The sequence below is a fragment of the Tyto alba genome, unplaced genomic scaffold, assembly GCF_018691265.1.
Source record: "Tyto alba isolate M040663 unplaced genomic scaffold, T.alba_DEE_v4.0 Super-Scaffold_7, whole genome shotgun sequence".
Lineage (NCBI taxonomy): Eukaryota > Metazoa > Chordata > Aves > Strigiformes > Tytonidae > Tyto > Tyto alba.
Window position 1 is genome coordinate 30,761,544 of NW_024881328.1, and position 14,715 is coordinate 30,776,258.

Consider the following 14,715-nt stretch of genomic DNA (forward strand, 5'->3'; position numbering starts at 1 on the left):
GAACTGAGAATGCATGATATACGAACTACAGTTAGCAATGATAAATTATATATATGTAGACAAGACTAATGGTGACAACTCTGTTTTGAATTAGAAAGCTTAGAGGTAACCTTCAGAACCTGAGCAGATAATTTTGAATAACAAATTTGCAGTCTTGGCAGTATAGGTTACCTCTACGTACAGTGCAACAAATTTATTAAAAACGTGTTTGTAAATATGTAAGTAAGCATGTCTGAAAGTTGTAGAAGCACTTGTAGTATTTATGATCTGTAGCAGGTAAATAAGTACATGAGGCTGATGGGAGCTCTGGTATTTTTGAAAGTCAGGGGTGCAGCAGTTGTTCCTGTTCAGCACTGAATAGAAGATTACTTTTATACCTGTGATGCTTATTAAAGAATGGTCACTGTCCAGTGAAAGATGCAGTCCCATAGTAATGAGAGTAATATTTATTCCATGTCATTCCCAGCCATAGCAGTTGTTATGGTGTGGTAGGTAGCATTTTACTCTGTAAGTGGAAAGTATGAGATCAGTGTCATGCTAGTGACCATCTGTCTGTAACACAGATCCATTTCATAGTTTGGCACTGTTTGGCACTCTTTGCTTTTTTCCTCTTGCAGTACTGAAGCTAAAATGTAGAAAGTAAATGTATGGACAGAGCAGTGCAGGTGCTGGTATTGTACTGCTCTTCCATACCATGAGATTGATGTATTGTGCCTGGCTGTTCACTTCTATTGACGTTAAACCTAATAATAATTCAGGTAGTATTAGTGGAAAAGAAATAATGTATATGTAATGTTACAGTGTAATATATAAATGTGAGAATCAGTGAAGAAAAGTGCATGTTCCTATTGGAAGGAAGAAACTAGCATTAATTAGTTTGTAGCTGTGACCAAATGTCTTGTGTTTTGTATTAGCTGTGAAATGGGAATAATGTACTGTCCTAGGGGTGAATGAAAACTTGCACTGAACTTGAGACATCTTTAAGACATTTAAAAATATCTTTTCATTTGTGGAAAGAAAACAGTTTGACTATGTTTCCCTAATACGCACAAATGCTTAGTAATGCAACCTTAAGTGTGAGCTTTTATAAAGAAAACAAAATGTATCACTGCATTAATATCACTCTCTTCATTTCTAGTTCACCGGTATTGCAATTTTCTAAATTACATAAATAATTTTTCAGTTGGGCCTTGAAGGGAGATCGTGCAAAACAGCTTAATCAGATGCCTGGCTTTAAGTTTTTGTTATAATCAGAAGTTTTCATGAGAACTGCAGTGAGTTTGTATGCAGTTGAAACTCATAAAAATTAAAGAAATTCTTTGAGCCCTTAAAAAAAAAAATATTTTAAAGATCCCTAAATTATAGAAGCCAAGAATATTAAGCTTCAATTCCCTGATCTTGAATAAGTATATACGATGTAAACAATACAATTATTGGTACTTTGACTCTATCAAAGCTCTCATCTCTTCATCTGATTCACTGATCTCTTGGATATTTATATGTGAAGCTAGAATTCTTCACAGAGACATGCAAGCATTTTCAAGAAGATTAGTTGTAGGGTTAAGTGGTTTTGAGTAGGCTAAAGAAAACCTCAAGTGTACTTTGAGCAAGAACACATCATGAAGTTAGAAGTTCCAAAAATGTGCTTCCATTTTTCTTTGTTTTATCAACACTTCTGTTTCTGAAGTATTGCATGGAGGTTTTCCCTGTTACTATTTTAAATGTTACCTTTTACAGGTGGGGTGGTTTTTTTTTTCTTTTTTAGTTGAGGAAGGAGAGACAGAAGTGTATTGAGAGCAGTATCTTTTTGATGACAAGTGTGACTTTCTGTTCCTAGAAAATATGCTCTGATTTTATTATTTTTTTTTTTTAGAGCAAGGTGCATATGACTTATCACAATGCTACTCTATCATAATAATTTGATTTCATATTTTCGTGGCTCTTGTGATATGTTCTTTGCCAACCCTGAAGCCTAAATGACTATTTTTAATGTCTTGTATTTGGAAAATGAAACGTTTGGTGGGATGTGTTGCTGTTTCTGTCTGTAAAGGTCTGCGAGGAATCTAGTGAAAGTGTTGGAATTTGTGTTATTTCAGTTATTTATCAACTTGATGGTTACTGTTTTGAAGTGTGGATTGAAAGTTCTGTATGCAAGTTCCAGGTTTGCATATATTGTCTCTTGTAATCAAGACTAGCTATATTTTATTTATATTTTCTGTATGTAAGAGCTTCAGACTACTCATTCTGGATCTTTTTTTTTGGAGAGGTATTGTCTTAAAAGGCCATTATATTAAATAATTCATTTTCTGGTTTTGTTACAGCAGATATCAGAGAGCAATTGTAAGAAGAGGTCTAAAGAATTTATGTATGAAGCTTATTTTTATTTGAATAAATATGATTATACACATGCATTAATGTAACTAAAATTTTTAATACTCTACCTAGTAAGGCAGCAGATCAAGGAAATTTACAATTCTTTCAATACTAAAAAGCCAAACAGATGATAAAAAACAAAGATTAACTGTAGCCTTGATTTATTACAAAAAAAAAAATAATGCAAAGGTGGATGAAGATGGAAAGGTGTGAGGGTGAACTTGCAAAATTCAAAATCTGAAAGGATGAAAGTGTAAATAGAGCAACCACTTTTTCTCATTGGCTTCCATGGTCTTATATCTTCATAGATACTCTGCTACCAGTTTGCATGAAGACATGTTTTGAACTCTAACTGGCTTTATGCATTTCTGCATATGCTTCAATAGAACTGTACCTTTTAATGGCAATATCTGCTTTGGATCAGGGATACAGTTATGATTCAACTCTTAACCATTTTCTGCTCATACAAATATGTTTACCTTATAAATTTAGGTTGAGCATAGAATTCTATCTTATGTTAGACTGAAAAGGAATCAATTTGGTGTTTCTTGAGTGTCATACTGAGAATTACAGAGAGAGGTTGATGCTAATTTCTGCCTTTGAACTAGGTTTTGTTCAGTCTGTCCTTACAACAGACCTATTGTGAGACGAGTAGGTAGGACAAGTCTGGCTGTTTTGCTGTCGTCTGCCAACTCAGTGTGAGTGAACTAAATATTCCAACTATCTTAGTGTTGTGGAAGTGCTTATTTATTGTATTTCTTGTTTGTTTGTTTGTTTGAGGGTTTTTTTGTATTTATTAGGTTAAACATTATTTGCAATTAAACAGTTTTTTATACTTTACAGTTTCTGGAAATTAGATTGTTCCTTGTGAAAGAGGAATGATTTGGTGGTGATGGAGTGCTGCCACTGACAGATGGACTCACAGGAAAGAAGGTGAGAATGAGCAGCTAGGTGAAGCCACAGAGGCTCCCTGAAATATGCCAGCTCATGATCATCCTGTAAAATTAAGTGATGTCAGCATACTCTTTATGTAACTTTCTTTCACTAAAGGGAAGAAAAGGAGTAACTTAGCTTTAGTTTCAGTTATGTCTGGAACACTCAATTTACTACAACAGCCTTTAAGTTGATTGTTGTAACTTGTAGAGGAATAGCCATAGGCTGGAAACTTGAATGTAACAGTCTCTGGTGACCAGTAAATCATATCTATTACCTGCACCTGGGAATTTTGATTCTGGATCAAAACTGTTGTTTTGCTGCTTATTTCTTCCACTAAGAAACCTGACAGAGCTCAGATGTTTTGGGATTGGAAAATTAGTGTCTTGTAATAAATCCTGGTATGTGAATGTAGAAATTTGTTTTACAGTCTTCTCTGAACATTTATTAAAGGGATAAAAGCCCAAATACCGGGCTTTGTACTGAATTTAATGCACAGTATGTTGAAGAAAACTATCTATACTATCGTGTTGTGTTCTTTGGTGTCCTTTTCCTGTCTGAATAAAATTTGTGTTTTGATTTTAGATAAATGTCCTAGCTATGATGTTGGATTTTTCTAACTTTTTTTTCCTGGCCTATATATTACTCAATTGGTTCCTTCTTAATTTAATTCTATTGTAAACACAAGCCCTATGTATTTAAAATGCAAGGTGTACTCTGCATTTTAATATTATGTAAATTGTTTGGATTAAATTATGTACCTGAATTTTAGAAGAGTTCTTGACTGTCACCTTTTTCTCATTTTTTTTTTGTTTTTTCTGTTATGTCAAAAAAGAAGAGAAATAGGGGATGGGCACAGGAGCTAAGAGAGATAATTCCATCTCTTAGTTATTCTCAGCCTGAATGTTTGAGGCAGATTGTAGAAGGGTATTGTTCATCCTATGCACCACAGTTAGCAAAATTTTTAGTTCAAAAAAATCAGTCATATGCATGAATAGAGCCTTTTGGCTTTTGAATGTGTAAGTTGTCCACAATGCGGCCTATCAGACTAGCCTTTTCTGGGTTTGCTTCAGTCTTGGACTACATTTGATTTTTTTTGTGTGTGTGCCCACCCTTTCTTTTAGACAAAGATTGCCATTCTGTGAAAGCTTTTCTCGCCACCTTATATATTTAACTTAACAAGTTCATGCAAAGCTGTAAGAACTGATTTGACTGTTGGCAAATAAGGAGCTAAACCTACATTTTCCTGCAGGGTGGATAACAATCTATCCTATATCATGTTTTAAATAAATTTAAAGAAAACTCTTCACTTGTAAAGCTATCAGTCTACATTGATGTTTAAAATGAATTTTTGTGTTTGTTTAAATTAAGTGATTCCACAGCTGATTAAAACTGTGTGCTTGTTGTCAAAGTTCTGAAGAATTTCTTTCTACTAAATGGGAGAAGTTGCTCACTGAGCATTCAAACCAGTGTGTGTTGAAGTGTTAAACCAGATCTGGATAGTTCCAATCACTCCTAGGAGCGCAGATACTTCCATTGTGTTTTGGGATCTCTTTGGTTTTTTGTTGTGTGTTTTTTGTTGTGTGTGTTTGTTTTTTTTTTTTTCCCCTCGGTTCATTTGATTCAAATGACTGGCTCACTTGAATCTGAGGAACTCATTAAGAATTAAAAGGAGAAAAATCCCAAAACAACAAAAAACCAAAACAGTAAAACAAACACAAAAAACCCCAAACAACCGGAACCTAATTTTTCTCTATAAAGGTAGAAATGAAAGTATATAAAGGATGACCTCTTATAGTTGTAATGTTTTGAAGACAATAGGAGCAATCAATTCACAACAAAATCAGCACATAGTACATCCTTTGCTTAATTACTTTTGCAGTGAATGTTATTTGAGATGCTTATGAGTGTTTCCAGCATACCTGATGTTCTATATAACTGAAAAACATGATCATAAGGCTGTTGTTCCTGCATTTTGATTTCAAAAAGCTGAATAATAGAAAACATGAATAAAACCTGATAAACCAGAAATGTTCCTTCTGCTTTCTAACACAGGAAGAATTAACATTATAAATCTCACTGTTTAAATAGGAACAGTTGCTTATGTGTGGGCTGAACTGATTCAGTGATCTCCCCCACCATACAATGGCAGAATTGTGTATTAATTTCATCTCCTTGCTGTGATCAACAAATACAATATATAACATGAAGGTTATGTCAGTTGTGAATAAATGTATCTTTAAGTTTACCAGTGACAAGATCAGATGCTTTTCAGGTACAAATGAAAAAGTAAGCTAATGATTTCAAGCAGAAAATAGTTGTTTTTCATTTAAATACAATTTGGTAATCTTATTTTAAATGTTAAATGAAATATGTTGACTTACTGAAAATAAAACTAATTCTGAACTACAAACATGAAAAACAAACTATGCCTCACTGAACCACAGAAAACTTCAAGCTGACTCTGTATTTCCTCTGATCTTTTTGTAGCTCAGAAGAGGCAGAAGGAGCCAAAGAGAGAGGCCTGGTATATGTCTGGAAGGCTGGTTCCTGCTCTGTAACTCCAGAAAGGCTTCCAGGCCTCAGTGGAAAGACTGTGTTACAGGCAGCCCTTGGAGTACATCATGGGCTACTTCTAACAGAAGGTAATCAATATCTTAATTGCAAAGACTGGAGGTGGTAACGAACTTTAGTTATTGTCAAGTTTTCTTCTTCTGGATTTTTTTTTTTTTTATTCTGTGTGTCTTACACAACTTTTAAAAGTTAGATTTTTAACTTTGCCAGTATTTCCTTAGTTGTAAGTTACTTAAAACTGTGCTGGAATAGAAGTTATGTGCATAATGTCTTCTTTCATAATTTTTTTTTTTAACCATGGCCCTGCATTTCCAGTTTAAAGATGGTAATGAAATCTGAGCCCTGTTAACTCAAAATGACATTTCTTGTGATGTCTTTCATTCAAAAAAGACAATACAGCAAGTGGTTCTCTTGATGTGTAAGAGCTTTGGTTTCTGTGTGCTTCTGGAAGAATGTGTAGCTAGTAGGTGCATTAGAGTGAGTTTTGATTCATGAGCATTTTGGCATTGTGAATCAAAGTGTTTCTAAAAGTCAGTCCCTTTAAGTGTTTGCATAGCTTGGTCCTTACTTGTACTGACTGATCAGTGGGCATACAGTTGTAAAGGCTAAAATGGAAGTTACTTCTCTGTTTTTTCTCTGGTGTTTTTGAAGGAAGGGTTCCAGGTTATTGGTGAGCCTGCTGTAAGCACCTCTCCTCTACTGGAGTTCTTATGGAGCTGAGCTCCAGTGGATTTTTTTTTTTTTTAAGAATGTGTTTCATAATTAAAAGTGCTTTTTGCATGCGTGTTCTTGCCTCATGAAGGATGCTTGTGGATATGATTTACCATTTTTCTATCACTGTGAAAACAACTGTTCATTTAAAAAATAGGTTGCTTCTTCAGAATTAGCAAAGTAACTTGAACTGGCATTGCTGCGATCTTTTCAAGTAAATGTAATGAAGTTTTGGAAAGGCTGCAGTACAGCATCAAACCAGTGGCAAGATATATTAATCCTCTTCCCACCTGATAGGACAATCCCATTTTACTGTAGGGTGGCAAACAATACAGTTCGGTGATGCTAGATCTCTGTATGGAAAGATGAGCTCTGTTCTTAGCCATGCTCTTCAGGCACGGTTGTATGTCCTTTATATGTTATGTGTTCTTAAAATACAAAGGACCAATAAATACACTTAACTTGAGTATAGTAGAATTTTTACCAGAAAAGCATTACTTAGTTCAACAGCACATTCAAGCACAGGGTAATGTTAACATGAGATATAGAACTTAACAGCAACAATAGCAGAGAGCAACCAGTAGTCTTCATATATCAATAGCCATAGTTTTGCTGAGCCTGGAGTAAGCTAAAATTTGGTATCTGTTTATCTGAATCTAGCTTTGAATTTTTGTGTTGTTTTAACTTCATTAGACTCATGCTATGTTGTTTTTTTTTCTCCCAGGTGGAGAGGTCTACAGTTTTGGAAAACTGCCCTGGAGATCAGGACCGGAGGAATCATGTGCTAGTAGTCCTATCTTAGAAAATACTTTGCTTGGACATCATGTTATTACAGTAGCAGCTGGTAGCTTCCATAATGGAGCTGTGACAGAAAGTGGTGTGGTGTACATGTGGGGGAACAATTCTGCTGGCCAGTGTGCAGTTGCTAATCAGCCGTGTGTACCAGAGCCACAACCCATCAGTATTTCCGATTCTGAAACCAGTCCTCTGTTATCAGTAAGGATTTTGCAGCTAGCATGTGGAGAGGAACACACGCTGGCACTATCACTCAGCAGAGAGATATGGGCTTGGGGGAGCGGCTGCCAGCTTGGTCTCATAACAACAACTTTCCCAGTGACAAAGCCACAGAAGGTAGAGCACCTGGCAGGACGTGTTGTGCTCCAGATTGCTTGTGGAGCTTACCACAGCCTGGCTCTGGTACAGTGTCTCCCTGTGCAGGAGATGAAGCCTATCCCAGAGAGGTGCAATCATTGCAGTCAGCTCCTCATTACCATGACAGACAAGGAAGATCATGTAATCATTTCAGATAGTCATTGTTGTCCACTGGGTGTAGCACTGTCCGATAACCAACCAGAAAACCACATCTTCGGTCCCTCATTGGAGACCCTAGAAGGAAAAAGTATAACAGGTAGCCAAAGTGAAGATTGTCAGAAACCACACGTGGAAGAACATACGGTTGTTGCTTTAGAATCTGATGGAGCAAGTGTGCTTTCCAGCAATAATGGACAGGAAGACAGTGGAATTTCTAGTCCTGGAAATATTCTGTTCCCAGACAAGAAAGAAGTGAAAGAGTACTTAATCAGTTTATCGGATCAGTTGTTAAATGAGAGCCTGGAGAAGAACATCTGCACTGAACCTGAGCAGGTTGGTACCCAGTAGCTAGCTCTTAATTTGCTACAACTCCTCTTATATACGTGACAATGTTAATCTTTTCACAAATGAAAAATTGTTAGTTTGATGTAGCTGTTAGTTAAATTTCACAGTGCCTAGTAAATAGTTGATTTTTGTTACCACCTCAAAAAAAAAAAAGTAGTAGTATTAAAACCAAAACAAACTGTCCAGTAACTTGGTGGTTCAGCAAGTTATGTTTTCCTATTCTGAGGGGAGCTTATTTCAGAGAAATAAATATTGTGTGAACACAGTTGTTCTTCTTTTTTGCTAATATAAATGCATTCTACCAATTGTGGGCACCTCAGACTCATGTGAGAACTCCTCCTGTTAGGAAATGACCGAAACACCTAGTTTCATGCTCCCTTTCTCAACTCCTTGTTCCTGGAATACTTCCAGAGTACTGTTTCCCTGCGCAGTTCCAGGAATAAACAAGCCTGGAATTGATTTGCTCACTCTTAACACAATTAAGCATACACATGAATTTCGGAGATGAGGACTAAGATAATGTTTCAGTATTAGTAAAATCCTTTGTTCCTCGTTGCTTTCTTACACAAATTGAGTTTGCTCTTCTGTATTGCTAAGGAAGCCTTTTATAAATAGGAATGAAGTACAAGTAAATAGGACCAATCCCAATCCTTTAGCCTAACTTTTCACAAAAAAAGAGAAGCCAAAGATTGATTTCCTTCTGGCAGAATAAAGTGAGCTATAATACTTATATTATTTCTCACCATGTATTAAGTGGGGAAATGGTATCTTGCTGTCCTTGTTTTAACATTCAAACTATTTGGCAAATACCACCTTGTGCATTGTTTCTTATTTGGTGGGTATATTGATTGCTATTATAGGTAATCATGTCCTGGTACTAATAATTGCCTTCAGTCAGTGTGTCCCTAGTGTGACTTGATGATTATTAAGCTCTGTATGGATACAACAATAGTATAAGGGGACATATAGCCCTGACTGGTCTTAAGATAGACCTTGCAAAATGAATCCATGAATCACTGTTTTCCTTTTAACATATCAAAGAGGGAACTTCTCTCTGTAAGTAGAGCATGCTCATTGATGCACTTTAATTGGTGGCAGAGAAGTTGGTAATAAGCCTAAAATTAAATCCCTTTTATATTTCTTTACAAATAACCTTTTTTTTGGGAGTGGAAGGAGGGTATTTAAAAAAAAAAAAAAAAAAAGATCCACACACTTCACACTTTTATGGATGAGCTACAAGACAAGTACAATGGACAAAGCCTAGTCCATGTAGAGATGGTGCTTGGTCTTACCTTAAAAAATATGATTCTGAGGAATAGATATACATCCAAGTATACAAATCTTCCTCATATGTCTTGTTCAGTATAGCACATAGTTTGAATAATGAATGTGTATATCATCATCCTACTGTTACGTGCTGTCTGGTATGACAGTCTTCAATTTTTCTTTGGTTTTAGCCTTCTCAAGAAGAACAACTCAGTGCTTGTATCCCTGGCCCTCCAGGTACTGGCACATCTGCTTTGAACAGCTTGGTGGCTTCTTGTGCGTCAGCGGTTGGTGTGAGAGTAGCTGCTACATATGAAGCTGGAGCATTGTCTCTGAAGAAAGTAATGAACTTCTATGGCACACCTTCAAGTGAACCAGGATCTCAGTCTGGCGGTGGTTCCCCAGGGCCTGAAGCTCTGAAAGACAGTCGAGAAGAGCAGGTCAGACTGGAATCCATGCAGGGGAAGAAGAGTTCCAGTTTAGTAGATATTAGAGAGGAAGAATCTGAAGGAGGGAGTCGAAGACTTTCCCTGCCTGGCTTGTTGTCACAAGGTAAAAAAGCATGTTGTAAAAAACAGCCGGAAAAGTTATAATAATGTGGAGGTTTATAACAGAAAATAAAACATATTTATTGAACACCAATCTAATCAATTACCAGATGTTTTTGTGAATTATAAACTGTATCTTAGGACTAGAAGACAGTGGAGAGAGTGAAGACTAGCAGATACTGCCTGCTAAGAAAACCAAAAGCATAGTGAGCTTATGAATGTTCTTTATTGGCAAAGTATGGTAAAACAGGCATATTGTAGTAGTCCGGGCATCTTACTGCAAAACAACAACAAACCACTTTTCATGTAAGTTTCATAGCAGTTAAAAATGTGTGTGGCCTGTAATCCCTACTGTACTGAGGTGGTTTTGAGCCAGGGACCTAGAAATCCTCCAGTTCCCACTGCCAAACTTCAAAGTTAATGACCTTTTTCCTTCATACATTTATAGTGTTGTTAATTGCTCTAAATGGGTACATGGTTTAGTTTTATATTGATTTTGGATCTGAGGGGGACTTCTAGGAAGTATTGAAATCTTTTGTTCACTATGAGGATGTATTTTCTTTCAAAACATACTTTTTTTAATGCATAGTTTGTTTTGGTTCATTTGCCTCAGTTATAACTACATAGTTCTCATATGCCTATTATCATTTAATAGCTGGTAAAAATTAGCTCGGATCAACCTACTTTAGCACATATGTTATCTCTGTGTATCAGTAACCCTTCCTCTTGCGTGTCAGCCTTTGCTCTCAATTAAGACCTCTTTAAGAAGTCTTGATCAGTTATCTCAAATGGTACTGTTACTGTGTAACACACAGTCTGAGTGATATATTTACCTCAAATGATGAGCGTTTTTTCTGTCTCTTTGCCTGTTTTCAGTTTCTCCTAGGCTCTTACGGAAGGTAGGGCGGGCAAAAATGAGGACTGTAGCTCTGACTCCAACCTACAGTGGTGAGGCTGATGCTCTTTTACCCTCGCTAAGAACGGAGGTATGGAGCTGGGGAAAGGGGAAGGAAGGACAGCTAGGGCATGGCGACGTTCTACCAAGGTGAGATTTTTTTGATAAATGGATAAATGTGTTTGGTTTTTTTTATTATTATTCAGTAGTTCACTAGGAAATTTTCAGTATTCAGCCTCCCCAAATTCTCAGATTTGGTCAACTGCATTGCATTGTCATCTTGTTCTTTCAAGTGTTGTGACCTGAGTTCCTCCAAGTAACATGTATTAGGCTGTATTGTTACTGAAGGTCAATCAGCCATGACTTTTCCCCTTGTAATCACTAGGAGTTTTGGTCATACTTTGACTTTGTCTAAATTGTGGTGAGGTTTATCATTAACTCCTACCCTTCATGACCTTTTTGACTAAGCTGGTTTATGGCCAAAAGACTCTGTGTATATTTGTTTTGCAGAAAAAAAGAAAAGTTCGTATTTATTTTTGTGTGAAGAATACCTCTGATAATCTACTTTTTTCTTCTTCCCTGCCTCATTCCCCCATCCCCCTTTATGGGGTTCTGGGGATTGACAGGCTTCAGCCACTATGTGTGAAAAGCCTGGATGGTAAAGAAGTGATTCATCTCTCTGCTGGTGGCCATCATTCCTTAGCACTCACTGCCAAATCCCAGGTACAAGTGATTGTTATCATTTATTGCTTATGTATTACATAATTGTCATGTTTGGGGTTTTCTAGGTTTTTGTTTCTTTTGCTTCTAAACTTTTGTTCCTGTTTGTGGGAGGCAACTTGAAAGCAGTATGGAAATTTTAATTTTATTTCTGTCAGAGTTCTGTATGTGTCATCAACATTGTCTTTAAAGATTGCCATGAGTTGATTTGGTGAATTGCATTTCTGAACATGAGAAGACCCTTTAAGGATATAGGAAGACAGTGGAAATTAGAGAAGTGCTTCTTGGTACATGAATGTTATACCTTTGACTTGTGTGTGTTTGCATACTTGATGTGTTATACTCCTACAGTTCTGTATGTGTTCATGTATATAAATTTACATTCTGATGTTTAGCTATGTTTCTTTCAGGTGTATTCATGGGGCAGTAATATCTCTGGCCAGCTGGGTCACTTGAACTCCCCAACAACAGTCCCTCGTCTTGCAAAGGTACATTGTTTTCTGTATTTTCATTTTAGGGTCTCTTCTTATACAAGTGAGTACCAAGTAATTTCTAAAAACTGACCTTGTTTATGGATCTGTGTGCTACATAGTAAAAGAGCCCTTGATTTCTTTGGCTTACATTGTGAATGTGATCCTTGGATGAGCTTGTGAAAATCTACCCAAGAAATCCTTTACACAGACTTCCATTGACTTTTTTTGACCATTGGTGTTTTAAAACTGAGAAATGTGACTGGTTGTGTCTTACCAAATTTCACTTCTACCTTGTATTTGTTGTTGCTTTTTTTTTATTGATGTTGCAGTGCTGAAACTCCTTTTAAATACTTTGGAACACTGTTTTTATTGTAAACAATTGCTTCTAGTATTTTCAGCTTTTCTAGACCATGACCATATTTTTTGTTTGTTTCTGTATTTCCAGAGCTGTTTGACAGTGGGGTTTCTGTTTGTTTTGAACTTTCATTACCTTGAGTGATTAGCCAAATGATGATGATTGGGTTGGACTAGACGCTTTCGTATGTTTCCTGGTGCTTGTCTTAATGGAAAACTAGCTGCAGAGTTCTCCTGCTTAGGTCTTACACAGATTAATGTTCAGCATGTTAACTGTCTCCCACATTTATAGATTAACCAGTTAAATGTAGGGGGGAGAATAGTGGCTCAACTCCAATCAAGCTCACCTGCTGCCCATTTAGAAAAACCTACCTGATTTATAGTTTAAAGGCAAAAAATCAGCCATTAGAAAGAAGACTGGAAAGAAAGATGATTTTATATATTCATGTGAGAAACTTACTTGTTGTGAGATGCTGAAGTTGAAAAATTACCAGTTATTGCAATACTTTTTCTTGGCAGGTCTATTACATGCATGTGTAGCTAGAAGAGTTAGGTAGCTCCTCTCCTTCCAGCTTTGGGTGGTGATGTCTAATGTCTTTTCCTTCGTCACTACTTTCAGGTGTGTGGTGATGGCATTTGGAGTATAGCAGCAGGACTAGATTATTCCCTCTTCTTAGCAGATGAGGAAGACTTCCAACCTGGAATATATTACAGTGGCCAGGAGACAACAGAAAATAATTTGTATGAAAATAGCTGTACTAAGAGTCCAGTTTTATTACTAACCTGTAGTAAGGTAAGTGGTACTTTCTTTAAGTTATTGCAAATCATACTGACGCTTTTTTGAAATAACACGGCTGTGGTTGTTCAACTAGCTTTTAAAGGTGTCAAGTAACTGGTTCCTAGTCAGGAGCATGGCTTATGGAGGGCAGAGAGGAGGTCTAATTTAGTAGTATGCTCTTCCCTGCCTGTTTCTTGGCCTTTCCTTATGTTCGAAGGGCAAAGATGTGTTTCCAGTGTCTAATCTATTTCCTTCCATGTGTATGTGCTGCAGAACTGCACCTTTATATTGTGCTGTATTTTCACCACAGTCTTCATGTGTTTATTCTTTCCTGCTATTGCTCTTCGCTTTCCTGTTGTTTCTCAAGTGGTTAGGGGCATTGCCTGCTCTATTCCATTCTGCCTCCTATGCATCTTGTTTGTGAGTGGAGAGTAGGTCCCCTTGAGTTCTGCACCATCTCCTCCCCTTCTCTTCCCTTTCTCATGGGTGTAAAGGGGGAACTGAGCAAAGGCACCAAAGTGTGCATTTGCATGTTTATGGGAGAAAGGAGGTGTCCCTATGCAATTGTCTTCATCAAGCTGAGTCTCATATTTGCCTTAAAGTTGGCATGAGGTAGGGGAGTGTGTACTCTGATTGCATGTCCTCTTCCAATTTTTTTATTTCAGACCAACCTGAATTTAAGGTAACAAAAACGAGGCAGTGAGGGTCAAAACCAGCTCTTTGTGTCAGCTCTTCTGGGTCTCATTGCTACTTCCCTAGATGGAGCAGAACAGCAGTTGCAAGGGGTTTTGAGGAGGGACAGGGATTTAGATGCTGGGTCCACGCATATGCGTGTGTGTGTGTGTCTGTGCACACGTGTGTGTGCACATGCATACACACATACACTCCATATTCCTGCTGTAAGATTGGTGCTAGCCATTCCCATCCTTTCTCTTGTAGGGTGATTTGTAGGCTCTTGCATATCAGAATTGGCCTGTGGATTGCTTGTTGAACAACTCTGGCTCAGTGTTTCTCAGGAAGTCCCTATTTAACAAGGGAAATAAAAGTAGAGCTCAAGCACTGAATTACTATATGGTATTGCATGTGAACTAGAATTAGTGAGGAGCCACAATGCACCAGTGGCACTTGTGCTGACCTAAGAGAAGAAGCTTGCTTCCAACTACTGTGAAAAGCAAATACCGACTAATACCTACACTAATACCACTTGGGGTGTCGATGTAGTTATTAGTATTAGTCCAGTTTATTGATGCTATAATACTAGTTTTATCAAATTGACGTTTTTCAGGGACAGAAAGGACTGTAGTTCAGAGCACAGTCATAATATTAAAGCCTTGTTATTCTCACTTCCTAATTAACTGGATTTAGTTATACTATTTAATATCAACATTGTTGATACAAGCATGAAGTATATTGCAATTCTAAAAGTGACTGAAA

At 37.0% G+C, this 14,715-nt stretch overlaps 1 protein-coding gene across 3 annotated transcripts in view; it reads left to right on the plus strand.

Moving 5' to 3' along the window:
* The window catches only part of ALS2 (alsin Rho guanine nucleotide exchange factor ALS2), an 83,737-nt gene that overhangs the window by 43,982 nt on the left and 25,040 nt on the right, over nucleotides 1-14,715 (plus strand). For all 3 annotated transcript variants that reach the window (XM_033010897.2, XM_042784014.1, XM_033010896.2), the window contains 8 exons: nucleotides 3,217-3,306; nucleotides 5,797-5,951; nucleotides 7,316-8,235; nucleotides 9,705-10,065; nucleotides 10,938-11,106; nucleotides 11,583-11,679; nucleotides 12,087-12,164; nucleotides 13,123-13,296. In XM_033010897.2, coding sequence (XP_032866788.2) covers nucleotides 3,287-3,306; nucleotides 5,797-5,951; nucleotides 7,316-8,235; nucleotides 9,705-10,065; nucleotides 10,938-11,106; nucleotides 11,583-11,679; nucleotides 12,087-12,164; nucleotides 13,123-13,296 — 1,974 coding nt within the window. In that variant the 5' untranslated portion in view covers nucleotides 3,217-3,286. The remainder of the gene's footprint in view (nucleotides 1-3,216; nucleotides 3,307-5,796; nucleotides 5,952-7,315; nucleotides 8,236-9,704; nucleotides 10,066-10,937; nucleotides 11,107-11,582; nucleotides 11,680-12,086; nucleotides 12,165-13,122; nucleotides 13,297-14,715) is intronic.